Raw genomic sequence first — 16,764 nt, forward strand, 5'->3', positions numbered from 1 at the left:
TGAACACAACTACAACACCATAGCCTTCTCCATAAGTAGTCACTAGAAGAAAACAACGCTATAAGCACATGGAAGTCAAAGCAATAATCGGTTCTCCTAAAAGAGCATAACGTTAATGACGTGGGTAGAAACAAGTCAAAAATCAAACAAAGTTAAGCGCACCACCCCATAGGGGTGCTAAGAAGCTCGCATAAGGAAGTGACACCATAGAGTTCAAACATACCCTATCGACCTTTAAGAGTTGACCACCACAGGTGTGGGTAGATGCACCAAAGTTATTAACACTAAGACGAACTTGTCGTCCAAGGAATCATGCATCAAGAAGCTTTCCCATAGAAAATAAGCAAATAACCTAGCATTTTTTATGCTACTATAGAGCATGTAGGGCTAGGATGAAGAATCCTTTACGAATCACCACCTTCTTATAACAAACAAAAGGGTATGTACGGCCCAGCCTTGAAGGAAGGGTGAGAAACCCACTTTCCAGGGCCAGCTTGGATGGGGTAGGGGAAAGTCGACTAAAATTGGCAAAAGTTAACTACCTTGATGTAGGAAAAACCAAAGAAAATGAGAGAACTTTCTCTTTCTATAACTTACAAAGAGACCCATTTTTTCAATTATAGTTGATGTACGTTATTATAAGAGATAGCTGAAGAATCCACATGTCCATAAGTGACCAATAAGGAAAGTGAGAGAATGGATCCCTATTTTCTCATTGTGTAAGACGTTAGAAGTTTATATAACTAATAAATACCCTAAGAAACTTTCGATTGCTTATTGAGGTCTTAATCTCAAAGATCACTACTTTAGCATGTTGCCTGCTTCTATACGACTTCATAGGGCATGTGTAGGAAGGTAGCTAAATTAAAATTAATATATTTGAGTTAGAGTGAGGACTAAAATATCATATTTACATCCTATAATTTTATTCATTAGCCAAATAATTGTGTTATCTTTGTGAGACATAATTGTAACTACATCATATATATAGTTAAGTATGCTCTTTGCACTTTACTTATAGTAATTTGTAGAGAGAGAGTTTTCTCTCTATTTTGGCCATTTTAGGTTTAGCCTTCCCTCAATCGCTCAGTTGGCCTTCCCCTGCCCCTCTGGGTAGAAGAGGCCTCTTTTCCTCTGACCCAACCGTGGGTTCCCTCCCTTCCTCCAATGTTGAGGGGTAGATATTTTGTTTTGCTTTGATTGTAGCAAATTGGTTAATCTTTAAGGTTTCTAGAGCTACTATTTTTGGGTTTTCCTTTCCTTGTGATGTCTAGCTATTGTAGGTTTTGGAAAGCTTCAAGCGTTCGCTTGTGATTCTATTATGGTTAGTTAGAAGATGTGCATCTATGGTCTTGGTGGAACCTTCCTGGGTTGAGATAGCCCGTAAGGAGTAAGTGGCTCGCTGGTGAGCTTTACCACTATTGTTCTTCATTGTTTCATTGACGCTTGGATGTTTCCTACTGTTCTTTGGCCTAGGGTTGCTTTCAACTTTTTGAAGTCTTGAAGATTTGGAACACAATGGCATTTTGAGGATTCTCCTTTGAGCTTTGCTAGGATATCAAGCCATGCCAGATGACTATTGGTTGTGGTGCTCGACACTGCCTTTCCTCCTATTCATTGGGTCAAGGTTTTTGTTTTGAACACCCAATGTAGCTTAGGGTTCTTTTCTTGTGGGCGTGGATCTATCTTGCGGGTGGGCTTAGCTAGGTAGGGGTAATTGTTTACTTTACATTGTTTTCCTCACCATTCATGTAACAATAATAACAAAAAATTTCAAGATAACTATAAAAAAATGGGAATCATCACATGATCCTTTTTCTATATAAATAAAAGCAGTGAAGAATAATCACATTCCATAATAATTAAATAGGTTGATTAAAGGATAAATAAAAGTAGACTGGTCCTTCGAGATCCTATATTAAATGTGGAGATATGGGTGCATAGGTTGTATAGGGCCAAGAATTCTATTAAGATTGCCATAATTTTAATAACAGTCTAGTCTTATTACTCACCTGTGTGCATGTGTTTCTTTGCCTTTTGGAAAAAAAAATTTCTATTATTTAATAAAGGAGAAAATAAGGTTAACTGAATTAGTGGTTAGTATTTAAAATCTATGATTAATTTCATGATAATTAAAATGGATTTTTTTTAAATAAAATGGACCATTCTTAAATACTTTGTTTATATTCAAAGTATGATTAGTTCATGCTTATTTGTTCTATTGCTATATTATTCACAAAGAAAATTTAAAAGGCAATGCCAACTGAGGCAGGTAAATATAAAATAATAATTCCTAATTCAAATATATACTTTGCAAATATATATTATTCACAAAAAATAAATTTACAATAGGGGATTTAATTTCCCCTTTTGACAAACATAAATTATCATATTAATATATCTCATTTTTTTAATATATATGCTACTATTTAGAAAATAATAATTTACATTTCCATCTATAACATATATACAAAATCATTTTCAATAGAAAATAACACTATTTAAGAGTGTTCACTAGTTTCAAATTTGCGCCCCAATCCTATTAGTATTTTGGCAATAGTAATATGCTATTTTATTATAATAATGGATTTACTGTTTACTAATCCCAATATCTAATATTAATTTGATTTTGAATGAAGCTCAAATTTAAATAATTAAATTAAATTTTATTAGTAATTAAAGTATAATTTATATTTTTCCTTTTTTTGCTTGAATGTATAAACATCAAAGTTTTTAAACAAATTAATTATAAAATTTATAATTGATACAAAGAAAAAAAGAAAAATTGGGCCCTAAAGTTTTAATTTTGGGCCTGTGGGCCTTCCCTTTGCCTGTTTGTCCAGCCCAATGTTAGCTAATTTCTAATTAATCCCACTCTGGCTCGACAATTAGACCGAAAGGTTAGGGTTTTAGATCTGCGGGAAAACAAAGCCCTCTATTTGACGGAGAGAAATCAATGGCGTCTAGGGTTTCGCTCAAGAGCAAAGGCAAGAGCAGCGTCGGGAAGGTATCAAAGGGCATGGATGACAAATCGACCACGCAGTGCTTGAAGGAGTGGAGCAATTGGGCCTTGAAGAAGGCTAAAGTCATCACGCACTATGGATTCATTCCTCTAGTCATAATAATCGGCATGAACTCCGAGCCTAAGCCTCAGCTCTACCAGCTCCTAGCTCCTGTCTGATCCATTAACTTGGATGCCACATCGTGCTGGTTTGCCTTCTCTTTTGGGTCGATGCCTATTTGTCCGATCTACATCGATTGGCTGAAGTTTTTTATTTGGTTTAGGAGGTGTGAGCTTTATGGATTTTCTGTAAGTTTATGGATGAATTAATTAGTATAATATGTGAAAATATCCAATCTTATCTATGGGTTCTGAATTTTTGGTTTAATAATAGAGAGTATCTGCGTTTGCTTGATTAGGGTTTTGGTGTTAATTCTTTAGAAACTTCCTTTAGCAGTTTAAGATTTGTGCCGCTACTCATAAGCAGGATCTTTAACTGTCAGTTTGGCAACGCAATTTTTCTTTTAAATTCAATTTTGTGCATTGCTATTTGGTATTGGAGCTTAGATTTGTTTGTGGAATTGGCATTTTCAAGAGCTGAATGAAGGCCTTTTTTATAAAAGATCATATAGAGCAGTGTATTTGCTTGAGTACTTCTCTCTGATGGTCAGGACCTAAGCATGCTTTTATCAATGGGAAAGGAGGAAACATAATAAACATTGGTTTGGCTATCTATCACTTGTTTTAGATGTTGGGTTAATTTCATTTTGCTTGGCCTTAATTGTGATCTTTATACGTTACAAATTTGATCGTGTTGAGAACTCAACTAAGCCTTAATATTGGGGTTGGTTGTATGGATTCTTTCCCATCATTTAGCTTGGTTTAAGGCTAAACTAATGAAAAATTCCATAGCTACTAAACTTGTCACAAATCATCCTGGGTTGTAAAATTATTTACAAACTTTGTTCCACGACTTCCTGCCATAATTTCTTTGCGCTTTTTTGTTTGATGAATGATCTTTGATTGCCTTTATGAAGTCTTGCAAGTAGTATGTCTCCTATTTTCCCTGCCTGATTGTCTTTTCTTTAATGTTTAGATGTTGGATAAATATAGCTTCAGCCCCCTTACATCTTATCTCAACTCATAAATTGATCATATGATATGCTTGCTGAATTGATGTATGTGCTTCTCACAAGGCGGCTTATTTTTCATTTTCTCTAATTTTAAGTTGAAATTGGAAGCATGTAGACACACAAGTTTCTTTTTTTTTTTTTCTGCTAACCTTTTCAAACATAGGTGGTACACTGTTTCTCTTTGATCTTTTTTATTTGCTTGAAGCTTGTGGCTCTTTAATGTCATCTACTATTATTTTTTTTTTTTTTTTGGTAAATGGATGAAGAAGAACATCAATATTTATGTTCCATGAAGCCTTTATGAAGCTTAGATTCTCCTAGACTGATCGATGCCTTTATGAAAAGCTTGGATTCTCCTAGACTGATCGGTTTTCATCATGTTGCCATTTTGACTTCTTATTTGAGAACTTTTCAAGGATGTATAAACAAGAGGGGTGCTGCTATGGCAGTTTTTCTCAGGGAATCAGTTAGGCTGCTGGAGCAATTCAGCTTCTTTGATTGTATGGCGGCATATGTGTATTTTATCATAAGAAGCAATTCATCTGCATGTTTGTCTAGTATCCTTCCCTTGTTTCTACACTTGGCTCTGTGTCAAGTCCTTCACAGTGCCGGATTGAATGAACCTTTTTTTTTTTTTATGTTAAAAATGCATTCCCCAAGTAAAATTCTCCATGTTGATGGTGGTAATCAATTAATATATTATGTGATTTGCCAACTTATTTGTATCAATGTTGCAGTTGCCATTTGGCCTCTCACCCTGCCCTTCTATTTCATCATCCATTATATATATATATATATATATATATATATATATATATATATATATATTTTTTTTTTTTGGATTTTGAAAATCTAAATGTAATGGGAAAAGATGAACGGATCTAGTCTTCTATTCATGCATATATTTTTAAAGATTTATATAGTGAAGTAGCGTAGCAAGAAACCACTAATGCTTGATTTGACCAAGATACTGAGATAGTATGGCCTTCAACGGTTGATTTCATAATTTAATAATGAAGGAATGCTATAGTTCGTCAACAACCCTTGTCAATTAGCTAATAGCAAATGGAACAGCCTATCTAATAGTTGTCTCAAATTCGAAATGCATATTTGACTTTGGACAAGTTACTCCACTGAAGCAAACTGAATAACCGATGATTCTTATTCGAGCCAAATAAAAAATAAGAAAAAAAAAAACTCGGCTTTATTTTATTTTATTTTGGGAGCTTCAAAATTGAATTAATAATCCATGCTAATACCATTAAAGAATGGTTAGAGTGTAAGTATTTTCTTTTTTGGTAGTTAAACTGTTGCTCTTATATTTTTTTCTCATGTGACAAGAATAATCGAATTGATCTTTTCTTCACCTTTTAAGGAGAAGTGAATGAGATTATCTTGAGTTTGAGTTTCTTTATTTATTTATTTATTTCAAAATTATGCACATCTATTTTTACATATAAAGAAGACAGGCACTCTCAAAACTAACACATGGTATTAGTTTTCATGGTATTGTCACATGTTAAATTTAGTATAAAATGATAATAATTACTAAGTAAATTTTTTATGAAAAATATCATGTAGCAATACCTAAAAAAAATACCATGTGTCACCTCTTTGACAATACTTGGTTTTTACTTTTTATATATATATATATATATATTGTATCTCCATTAAATTCAAAAGAAAATATATTAAGATATATTAAAGAAGGTTGAATTAGGAGCAGAAATAAATACATGTCTATGCTGTATTCTTGGGATTTTTTCTTTTTTCTTTTTCTGAAGTTGGTAGCTGTTTCTATGATATGATCAATGAAGAAATGAAATGAAAAAAGAATATATTTCTAAAGTTGAACAAAGAGAAAAAAAAGCTGGAGGTTATTTGAAACTCTTGCATACTATTTTGCCTTTATCTGCATATTTTGCCTTTTTTTTTCACCCATTGCCCTTGAATATTATAACACAGATTGCTGATTTTTCCTTGCAATTATCAATCAACTTACCTGCTACTGCAGCCTTTGTTGACAAAACAGAGTTGAGAATTCAGCTTTTGAATTGTCCTAATTAAGCTTTGATGATTGATTAATGTAGTAGTTGCAAAATCCAAACCATTTTTAATAGGATAATTAGACCATTATAATTTTATATCTTTTCACTATTTGCTGAAGTTTTTTAATTAATTAGATAACATTCATTATTTTGACTAATAATTTATTTCCAAAATGTGGAATAACTGGACAGCATACAAACCTCTACAGATTATATTGTGGAAGAGAAGAAACTATTGTCTAAACCCAATGATAAAAATGAAGTTGTTTAGAATTGCCAAGATCAAGATTTAAATCTCACCAGTTATGTTATGTTTCGTTACTCCTTTCATTCTGTTCGTAATTGTTGTTAGGAAAAATTACTATCGAATCCTTACACTTTAACAAAATTAATTATTTAATCTTATATTTAAAAAAAAAACACTATCTAATTTATGTATTTGTTTCATTAAAATATTTAGTCATTTCATCAAATTTTCTGTTGGTCAATGGATTTTAATTCTAGTCAAACTATTATTTAGTCTTTCTATTTTAATAAAATTAATCAGTTGATCTTATATTTTAAAAAACGTATTAACTTTTTAATCCCTTTTCTTTTTTTTTTTTTATATTCCAAATGCCTTAACTCTCTCTTCCTCATTTCTCTCTCCCTATATCTCTTTCTTAATATTTCTTTCACTCTACACCCACGCTCTTCTCTCCTTCATTCTCTCCCCCCTCTCTCTCTTTTTTTTGATAAAAATTAGTAAAGTTGTATACGTAAAAAGGTTAATAAACTTACCCAGATTTCTAATTAATCAAAACAATAATTTAGTAAAAAGATTTTTCAAACAGAGAAAATACAAAATTGATAGATAGGAAATTGAATGAAAATAGTTGAATAATATAAAAAAAAATTAATTCATATTTAGTCTAAATATAGCAAAATTCTCATTTTTTAGGAAAATATTTTTTAAAATATTATATTTTCAAAATATATACACTAATTAATTAGTCTCAGTATAATAGAAATACTAAATAATAATATTTTTTAAAATATAAAGATGAATTAATTAATTTTATTAAAATAAATTAATTAAATAATAATTTGATAAATATTAAATAATATATTTTTTAAAATATAAAAATTAAATAATTAATTTTATTAAAATATATGCACTAAATAATAATTTTCCTTATTTTTATCAATAATTTATTTAAGCCAATTATAGTAGGCTGCAGTTGGCCAATGGGCTCCCACAATATTGCTTTTCTCTTTAGTTACTTTGTGGCATTTTCAAAATGGATACCCATCATGTTAAAGAAGATTAAGTTTAGCATCAATAACTCAGTAGTTGGTGTGGTGGGGTGCAGCTTTTTAATGCTTGATTTAAGTATTTTATCATCTCAAATCATGGGAAATTTTAGAATTATACAATTTTATTATGAAAAATTATAAATTATAATTAACTGTTAAAATCTATCTCATAAAATAATTTCTTATAAGTTATAATTACAGTGATGTAACAAAATATATGAGTGTCAAAATATAATGACGGTTAATCATAGACTTTTTGAGGGCAGTGTGTAGGAGCTTCACTATGACCATGGACGAATAAAAACAAAATTAAAATAAAAAACACGAATTATTATCTCAAAAAGAGTTGGTCAAATAGTTGTTTTGGCCCACTGTGGTTGGCGATCTGCATTCAAATTTTTTGGTGATGACGCCATAAGGCCACGGGCTACGGCCACCAACAGGTTAGTGGTTGAGATTTTATAATTTTCTACTTAATGTTCTTCGTCTTTTAGTTATTGGATGGATTTATGTCACCTTCTGTTACCAACTATTAGTATACTCCATCTAATATAAATAAAGCAAGTTATCTGATGAAATCCCATATCAGAGAATATCAAAATAAGGATTAGCATTCAGCAGAAATGGCTCCAGGTCTCGAAGAGCACCAAAACCACCAAGGTGGCCACCAAAATCTTCAACAGAGTCTTGCTATTTACAAGGCAAGCATATATAGATTTCTTTTCTCTCTCTCCCTTTCTTTAATGCTTTGGCTTTTAAGTAACAACTAATGATTGTGTTTGTTTATTTATTTATTTGTCTTGCAGGATATTCTTGAAACTAAGGAGCCTGAACCAACAGAGGAGCAGCAAAAACTAGTTGGTAGAAGCCAGGAAATTGGACACAAGAGTCTCTTACAGACTGATGCTCTTTACCAGGCAAGCATTGCTTTACACTAATTAAGCAGCTTATACAGAAGAAAATTTGAATAGTGCAAGATTAGTCAGACTATACTTTCGTTTTGTGTCTGCAGTATATACTTGAAACTAGTGTATATCCTAGGGAGTCTGAACCATTGAAAGAGCTTCGCGAATTGACAGCAAACCATCCATGGTAAAAAAGAGAAAATTCTCAATGCTCAGATGTTTCTTTTTCCGTAGTTCTATCTCTGCTTCATGGTTGGCAAGGTTGAGCTTATTTTCAATGATTACACAGGAACGTCATGACCACTTCAGCTGATGAAGGGCAATTCTTGGGCATGCTTCTTAAGCTCATCAATGCCAAGAATACCATGGAAATTGGTGTTTACACTGGCTACTCTCTTCTTGCCACTGCTCTTGCTCTTCCTGATGATGGCAAGGTATTTCCTGTTCTAGGCTAAAACAAGCAAGATCCCAATAAATGTTCAGCTCTTCAAGAACTAATAACATTTGTGGTAAAAAAATTGATATAATTCCAGGCGAGTACAGGAAGTTAGGAATTAATAATATAAATTGTCAAATGTTTCAGATATTGGCCATGGACATCAATCGTGAAAACTATGAACTGGGTCTACCTGTAATTGAAAAAGCTGGTGTTGCTCACAAGATTGACTTCAGAGAAGGCCCTGCTCTTCCTGTTCTTGATCAATTGATCCAAGATGTACGTTAAATATTTATACCCTTCAAAAAAAAAAAAAATTCCAGGCAATGTCTGTGTTGTGACGTGAAATTTGCAAATTGCAGGGAAAATACCACGGAACGTTTGATTTTATCTTTGTGGATGCTGACAAAGACAATTACCTCAACTACCACAAGAGGACCATTGAGCTTGTGAAGGTCGGAGGACTCATCGGCTATGACAATACCCTGTGGAATGGTTCTGTGGCGGCACCCCCTGATGCACCACTGAAGAAATATATCAGGGTCTACCTGGATTATGTGTTGGAGTTCAACAAGGCCATGGCTGCTGATCCAAGGGTCGAGATTTGCCAGCTCCCTGTTGGTGATGGGATTACTCTATGCCGCCGCATTAGCTGATCATTTCGAAATGGGCTTCCCATCAATTTGGAGTTGTATAGTGCTGCTGCATGGCATCTGCTTGCAGGGTCACTTTGGTTCGGGTCGAGTTACCACTGTTTGTTTGTTATGGGCCTTTTTCTTTTGAGTTGGGTATTTGGGTTTTTAGTCAGAATTGATTATTATAATGGGCAATGGACTATGTATTTCTTCTACCATTAAAAGCCCATGTTATGGCGAGTCTACAGTTAGTAACCCAATAATTAAATATTTATCTCGTAATATGAAAATTATATCTAAATTTCTTAATGTTTATATATATATATATATGAATGCCAAATTGCCAATTTTTCGTGTCCTTTATCTCTTCCGTCTCTTGTGCTTGCTTGTCAAACAAAACATGGGTAGAGAGAAGCTCATGTAGTGCAGGCATAAAACCCGTGTTGAATTTTCAATAGGAAGCATTCCATTACATTGACCATTGGCATGCACAAAGGTAAATCCTACGATACATTCAGTGCATCTGATCTCTTATTCATATAAATTTGATATTCATTTTTCATAAATTCTAAAAAGAATAATATTTATATATGAAACTCATTACCTTTGACTCATATAAAATTAATGACTTCATCTTTGATACTAATATTGATTGTAAGATTGAGCGCTTATATTGTGTTAAAACATTAAGCTGTTAACGGAAGCGCAACTCTAATTTCTGAATCATATATAATATTTCAGTGTGATTGATTAACTAAATAAGATTTCAAATATCATTTACAAATCCTATTCCACTTGCCTAAGGATTTAATAATCTATACTTGCAAAGAACAATTATAACATAAGTAGAGTTTTACATGCTAAAGTGTGTCAACTGACCCACTCAATTGAAGAAATAAAATTTTCTCTTTATATATTATATAAAATTACTTGTATGATCCTTTAAAAAAATTACCCATATGATGACCCACTAAAATATTTTTTTTATTCCACTAAAATTTTTACAATATTATTATATTTAATCAATTTAAAATTATTAAATTATTTTAATATTTAAAAATAAATAGTAAATTATAATTTTTATTGTTTTAGCATTTTATTTTATATTTGGTAGATTAAGGTATATCCATTAGTTTACTTACTTGTAAAATCGACTTTAATATTAACTGTTGCGATTGAAATTGTTAAAAGTACATCTTCTAAAATGAAAATTGTGAAAACTCAATTGTGAAATCAAATGGAATATATGATTCTTTAATTACATATGCTGAGAAAATATAGTCAATGGTATTGATAATAAAATAATCATATACTGCTTAAAAAAAATGAAAATTCAATGATGACAGTAGTAAATTTAATATTATAATGAGAATTTATTATTTCATGAAATTATTTTCTTTTTAACTTCATTATTGTTATATATTGAAAATCTACATATATTTTTATATATTTTTTTAGAGATAATTTATTATTATATACAATATTTTCTTGATAGTTTATTATTATATACAATATTTTCTTCTCTTTTAATTGAGCAAAACAAAATTTTTTTGACTTTGTTGGCTAAAATTCCTTGTTTCGCTCCTTGAATTAGATCATTATTCCTAACTTATTTAGGGTGATGAATTCTTTTTTGAAAACTAAATGTCTCTATGTAGTTCATGCTATGTCTAATAGCTATATTATTTGCCATCCCTTAACATCTCTAATCAAGGGATTACTTATATAGCTGTCATATGAGTCTTTCTATAAATACATGTAACTTCTATATAAAATTCTAGTGAAGATCAGTGTTATATTCATTTCATATAGATATTTTATAGTAATTTTGTATCTATTTTACCCTTATAATTGAGCACCTTTTATGTTTTTAGCTTTATTTTAGCTTAATTATTAATTTTAGTTACTTGATATTTGATCTTTGTAATTTTGGTATTTTTAATAGGTTTTGTGGTGAATTGAAAATCAATGATGCATTAGGAGATGATTTGAAGAGATTAGAAATCTTGAGGAATGAAAAAAATTGAAGAAATCAAGTTTTAAAATTAAAGCTTGCCGATATTTGCTTAAGATATTGCTTGAGATCCTGCTTATGGCATGTTGTGATACTTAAGATGTGACACGAGTTATGTTGCAAGACAAGCGCAGCAAAAATTCACTAAAACACAAAACTTGACAAGATTTGCTAAAAAACTTGCTTACCTAATGCTGCTAGGCAGTGCAGCGCCTGGAATTTTGTTTAAAATGTTGCTTAGAGTAAAACAAATTTGTTAGTGGGTACCTCAAAAGTGTGAAAATACATGTTAACTTGAAAATTTTTACGCCTCATCTTCTAGTGCATCATTGACCTTCAATTCACCACAAAACCTATTAAAAACACCAAAGTTATAAAAATCAAATATCAAGTAACTAAAATTAACAATTAAGTTAAAATAAAGTTAAAAACATAAAAAGTACTCAATTATAAGGGCAAAATAGATGTAAAACTATCCTAAAATATCTATATGAAATGAATGTAATAAATTCTCACAAACTCAAATCTTTGTTTGTCCTTAAGCAAAATAAAAACAATTAATACAACCTTCCCTTAGATTCGTGAAAACTATCTATCCAAGCTCTAAAGCTTATCTTTAGTCATCAACAAACCATATGCCTACTTTTAAGGTACCAAGAATTCAATCATTGTTAAAGTTATCACCACTTAGTCTTGGGGTCAGTTATCTATTTCATCAAGTCCAAAACAATCAACTACAAAGAGAAATCATACCCAAATAAACTCTAGAGCAATCCATAAGCTAAAATCTCTCAAATAATAATGGAAATAAATGAATGGATGAATATATTCCAATTAGCAATCCTCCTATTCCAATCTCCATTAATTTAGCAAAATAGTATCAAAAGATCAAAAGGACTTTTAAGAGTTGTAGTGGAGCTAAGAGGATAGTAATGTGGCTAACAAAGAAAGAATAAAGGAAACAAAGTATAAGAATAAACAAATTATTGAAAGATCAAGGTACACAATTTCTTTTTGAATCAAATGGGAGGAAGAATTTTACAATTAATTACCAATGTTAGCATATAACTTTGAATCTCTTAGAGGGACTGCAAAAATAACACTAACTTTCAATTACAAATGTTCCTTTTAAATTCACCTCTAAACTCATTTCTTTATGTATGTGGGTGATGAATTACTTTACGTATCATGATTGGATTTGCTAGCCTCTTTAATTTAGTTACTTCTCCCATTTAATTATTATATATTTTTTTCTTTTTTTCCTTTTTTATTTTATTTTTTTTTATAATGTATCTGTCACTTAAAGAATTATTCTCATAAAGGGTAGATAAGTTTTTGGGTTTATAGCTAGGTAGTGATATGGGTACCAAAGAAAGAAAATGGAATAAATGTAGGCTCAAATTAGTTCTAAAGGGAAATTTTAAGTGAGGGTAGCTAAAGCCAAAATGTGGGTTTAAAATCCAAAGAATACCTAGACTAATTCTTTCTCAAGTATATGCTAGGATTTTGCCTCGAAAGGTCTAGCAGGATTGTTCTAGGATTGGTGAGACATCAAGTAGCTACTTTTTACCTTAGAGTTTTCTCTTAGTATTTAAACTCAATGCAATTGATTGGGTGATCCTTGGCTAAGAAGATATAAACTAAGACAAGAATCTAATAACCTTATACCTATTCAGAACTTTCAATCCTTCAAACCCTTCTAAAGATAAACTCAAATGATCTTCAAAGCAACTCTCAATCCTCTAAGGATGAGATAAAATTTTATTTTTATGATATGTATGTTCCTAAAATGAATGCATATATTAAATAAAAACTAAGTGCAATCTCTATGAAAACTATATGTAAGTGTATGTGTATAGGTATATGTGTATAAGTGTCTTATATGAACCATGGGTGAATGAATGAAATACAATAAATGAATGAAAATACTCAAAAATTTTAAAAATTTTGCAAAAAATTTGCCCTCACCCCCTAACTCATATGAGACATTGTCCTCAATATCTAAAATGAATGCAAAGATGGGCAAAATTGAATAAACCAATCAATTCATGAAATATATATGCAATTGGAAATTAAGTTTAAGTAAGCACAAAATTCAAAATTAAGCTCAAAAAGATATTAACAACGTATTTCAAAGAGAAAAGTGTGTAAAAGTATTCCAAATGTATGGATTGACAAAGCTTAAGAAGTTGCTTACGCAATATCAGTAGTGACATAAGGTAAGCAATATCATAAGCATCGACAACATGCCATAAGCGCAAATAGCAATACGATCAGCTGTTACCTCATGATGATTTTTTATATGTCCAATTCAAATAAAGCTTAACTGCTTATCAATATTAATAAAAATTATGACTGAATAGAGCATAAAATACCAAAACTTATGGAGCAGCAGAATTTAAAAGACAAGAACATAAAATTCTAGATATTTGAAATTATAACTAATATTTACACAGAAATTTAAAAGACAAAAGCATTCATAATATATATATATATATATATATATATATATATATATATATATATATATATATATATATATATATATTTTTTTTTTTTTTTTTTTTTTTAATTTTTTTTTTCACAACTAGAGAAACCAACCAAAAGATAAAACAAACCAAAATATATGTCCAAAAGTATGATGATAAGCATAAAAAGAAACTAAAGAGGTATGAAACTTTGACCAAAAGTTCTAAAAGTAACAAGCAAACTACAAGAAAAAATTAAAAATAATCCCAAAACTATAGCTAAATGAGGTCATATATTGTTGCTGTTGCTATCATGCCTGGTGCGCTTAGTCTACTGCAGGATCTACTAGAGGTGCTGGAGGTTCAGCTTGTAACACCCTCCCCGTAGCAACTCTGTACATTCTACTGTTCCGGTGACCGGTGTCGGTCCGGACAGCTAGAACGTCCGGAAAAATATTTAACTAAAGTCAGGAGCCATAATTAACTCAAATATTAATAAGAAAAATTTAGTAAAAATTTTAGAAATAAAATACAACCAAGTAAAACGAGCCGGTGCCCAAGCGATGGGTAACCGGAGGGAAGTTGCGGTTCTCGCAACGAGGAGCCCTAGACCCAGGGGAAAAATTATGAAATAATTTTTGGGACTCCAGAGAAGGGTTATTGAGGTTCCCATGGCATTAGAATGCCAAGAAAATACTTAGAAAAATTTTTCAATCGGTACAGCCAATTTTGACCCGTTGAGCCAAACGGAGGGCATTTTGGTCATTTCGCCTTCAGAGGTGATTTTTGGCCGACTTGTCCAGTTAAGTAAATAATTATTATGATCTAAAATATGAATAAATATTGTTGAAAATTGAATTGAAAATGATTAGAAAAGAAAAGGAAAGAAAAATCCATAAAAAGCAATTTATGACATCTTTATGATGTCACTTACAAGTCCCCACCAATTGCATTCAAACAAGCATTTTTAAAATACTTAAAAGAGACTAAAAAATGGACTAAAGGGAAAGAAAAATGTGAGCAGCAGCCATTCTTCTTCTTCTTCACCAAAACGTGATTTTCCCCTCCCTCCATTGATGAGCTTGGCAAGCTCATGAAGCCCTAAACTCCCACCATATTTCCTCAAGTTCTCAACACAAAAATTTATTCTAGAAGCTTGCTAAGGTGTTTGGGAGCAAAAGGGAGAAGAGAAATTAAAGTTGGCAAGCTTGGAGATTCTTCAAGTTGAGGTTAGTGCAACTATAAACATAAAACTCTTAAATTTCATGATTTTGGACTTGAACTTAGTAAGACTTGTAGTTTAAATGAACAAAAAAACCTTGTGTATGAACACTTGAATTTTGGCTGCCCTAGTAAAAGAATATGTAGGAATGTTTTGATGAGCTTGAAGTGAATTAGAAACCATATTTGAAGTTATAAACATATGAGTAATGCCTTAGTAGCTAACTAAGGTAAATGGCATAAATTATGGATTTGAATTAGGGTTTTGGGGAGTGAAAAATTGATTTGGCTTAGGAAATTGTTAGAGCACATTTTAATGGTCAATTAGTGACCATTTTAGGTATGTTGACCATAATTAGAACTGAAAAATAGTATGGTAAAGTGAAAGTGAAATCTGCCCTAGGACAGCAGCATAGGGACTGAAAATTCAGTCCCTTTGCAGTACCATAACTTGGGCTGTGTTAGTCCAATTGATGTTTGGCCAATTGGAAATGAAACTAGGCTTATAATGGCACATTTTTGCTGAAGAAACCATGCCCAAAAGACCAAAGCAAGAGGACCAAAACTTGGCCCCAATCCGGAACCCTGAAACTGCCTCTGCAGAATTGACCAAATGAACAGTAACTGTTCATTTAGCCATAACTCACTGTAGATTTGGTCAATTGGCCTGAAATTTTTACAGCAACAAGTTAAGACATAGACAAACAAATTTCATGAAGGAACCTACCCCAAATTATGGCCAGAACCCAGCCAACCAAGTGACTCTAGTTACTGTTCATGCACTGTAGATATGGTAAATCTGCAGATTTGGCAATCCGGCTAGCTTGGGTTTTTGGGCCATATCTGGAGCTAAAAAACTCCAAATGGAGTGATTCAAAAAAGGAAATTCAACTAGACAAAATAAGGAACAACTTTTATGTTTTACATTTCTTCAAATTCTAACAGTAACAGTGTCCAATGGAACAGTGAAATTGACTCACCAAAACTGAAAATTCTGCTTGTGTTGGTTTAAACTTAGAAATGGTATTAACACTTAATGCCAACAAGTTTTGAATGCCAAATGTGGTATATTGGGAGTGCCAAAGTCAATGTACATATTTTCTATCCAAAAGTCAACATTTTTGTTGACCAATGAGGTGAATAGTGACACCAAAACCAAAAATTGGCAATTTTGCCAAAATGACCTAAGCTTTGAGAAAGTGACCAAAACTAACAAGTTTTAAATGCAAAATGGGGTACATTGGGAGTGTTAAAACCAATGCACCTATGTTCTATGCAAAAGTCAACTTTTTGTTGACTATTGAAATGAATAGTGACATAAAAACTTGAAATTCAAATTAATTGAAGAATTCAAAAGTATCAAATGCCCTAGTAGGCCTAATGTGATTGGTTTGGATAGGTTGGCATGCCAATAGGGTTCTGATAGCAGTACTGCGTATGATATATGGCTTCATTGCCATTCTGTGATGTGATAGCCTATGGCTATACTGATTATGATGTTTTACTTGGCTTTAAGCCTTATTGCTTATATGGCTTATTAGCCATTCTGTTCGCACACCGGGAGACACATTGTGACCGATGGTGTGACGGCCCGAGGTACCTGGTAC

General features: G+C 31.7%; 2 protein-coding genes across 2 annotated transcripts; both read left to right on the top strand.

Moving 5' to 3' along the window:
* Window positions 1-2,877: 2,877 nt before the first annotated feature.
* LOC110633408 (mitochondrial import receptor subunit TOM7-1) lies at window positions 2,878-3,419 on the top strand. Its single transcript, XM_021781991.2, has one exon. The coding sequence runs from the start codon at window positions 2,957-2,959 to the stop codon at window positions 3,179-3,181; it is 225 nt and encodes a 74-aa protein (XP_021637683.2). The 5' UTR covers window positions 2,878-2,956; the 3' UTR covers window positions 3,182-3,419.
* Window positions 3,420-8,022: 4,603 nt separating this feature from the next.
* On the top strand, window positions 8,023-9,812 carry LOC110633385 (caffeoyl-CoA O-methyltransferase 1). The gene is made up of 6 exons (XM_021781964.2): window positions 8,023-8,179; window positions 8,285-8,395; window positions 8,491-8,570; window positions 8,673-8,817; window positions 8,967-9,098; window positions 9,182-9,812. The coding sequence occupies exons 1-6, from the start codon at window positions 8,102-8,104 to the stop codon at window positions 9,473-9,475; spliced, it is 840 nt and encodes a 279-aa protein (XP_021637656.2). The 5' UTR covers window positions 8,023-8,101; the 3' UTR covers window positions 9,476-9,812.
* Window positions 9,813-16,764: the final 6,952 nt, after the last annotated feature.

Source organism: Hevea brasiliensis, chromosome 7 (assembly GCF_030052815.1).
Source record: "Hevea brasiliensis isolate MT/VB/25A 57/8 chromosome 7, ASM3005281v1, whole genome shotgun sequence".
In the NCBI taxonomy this organism is placed as follows: domain Eukaryota; kingdom Viridiplantae; phylum Streptophyta; class Magnoliopsida; order Malpighiales; family Euphorbiaceae; genus Hevea; species Hevea brasiliensis.

Coding starts and splice junctions, on each gene's coding strand:
- LOC110633385 (XM_021781964.2), top strand. CDS start 8,102: ATGGCTCCAGGTCTCGAAGAGCACCAAAACCACCAAGGTGGCCACCAA. Junction 8,396..8,490: donor AGACTGATGCTCTTTACCAG/GCAAGCATTGCT, acceptor TTGTGTCTGCAG/TATATACTTGAAACTAGTGT. Junction 8,818..8,966: donor CTCTTCCTGATGATGGCAAG/GTATTTCCTGTT, acceptor CAAATGTTTCAG/ATATTGGCCATGGACATCAA.
- LOC110633408 (XM_021781991.2), top strand. CDS start 2,957: ATGGCGTCTAGGGTTTCGCTCAAGAGCAAAGGCAAGAGCAGCGTCGGG.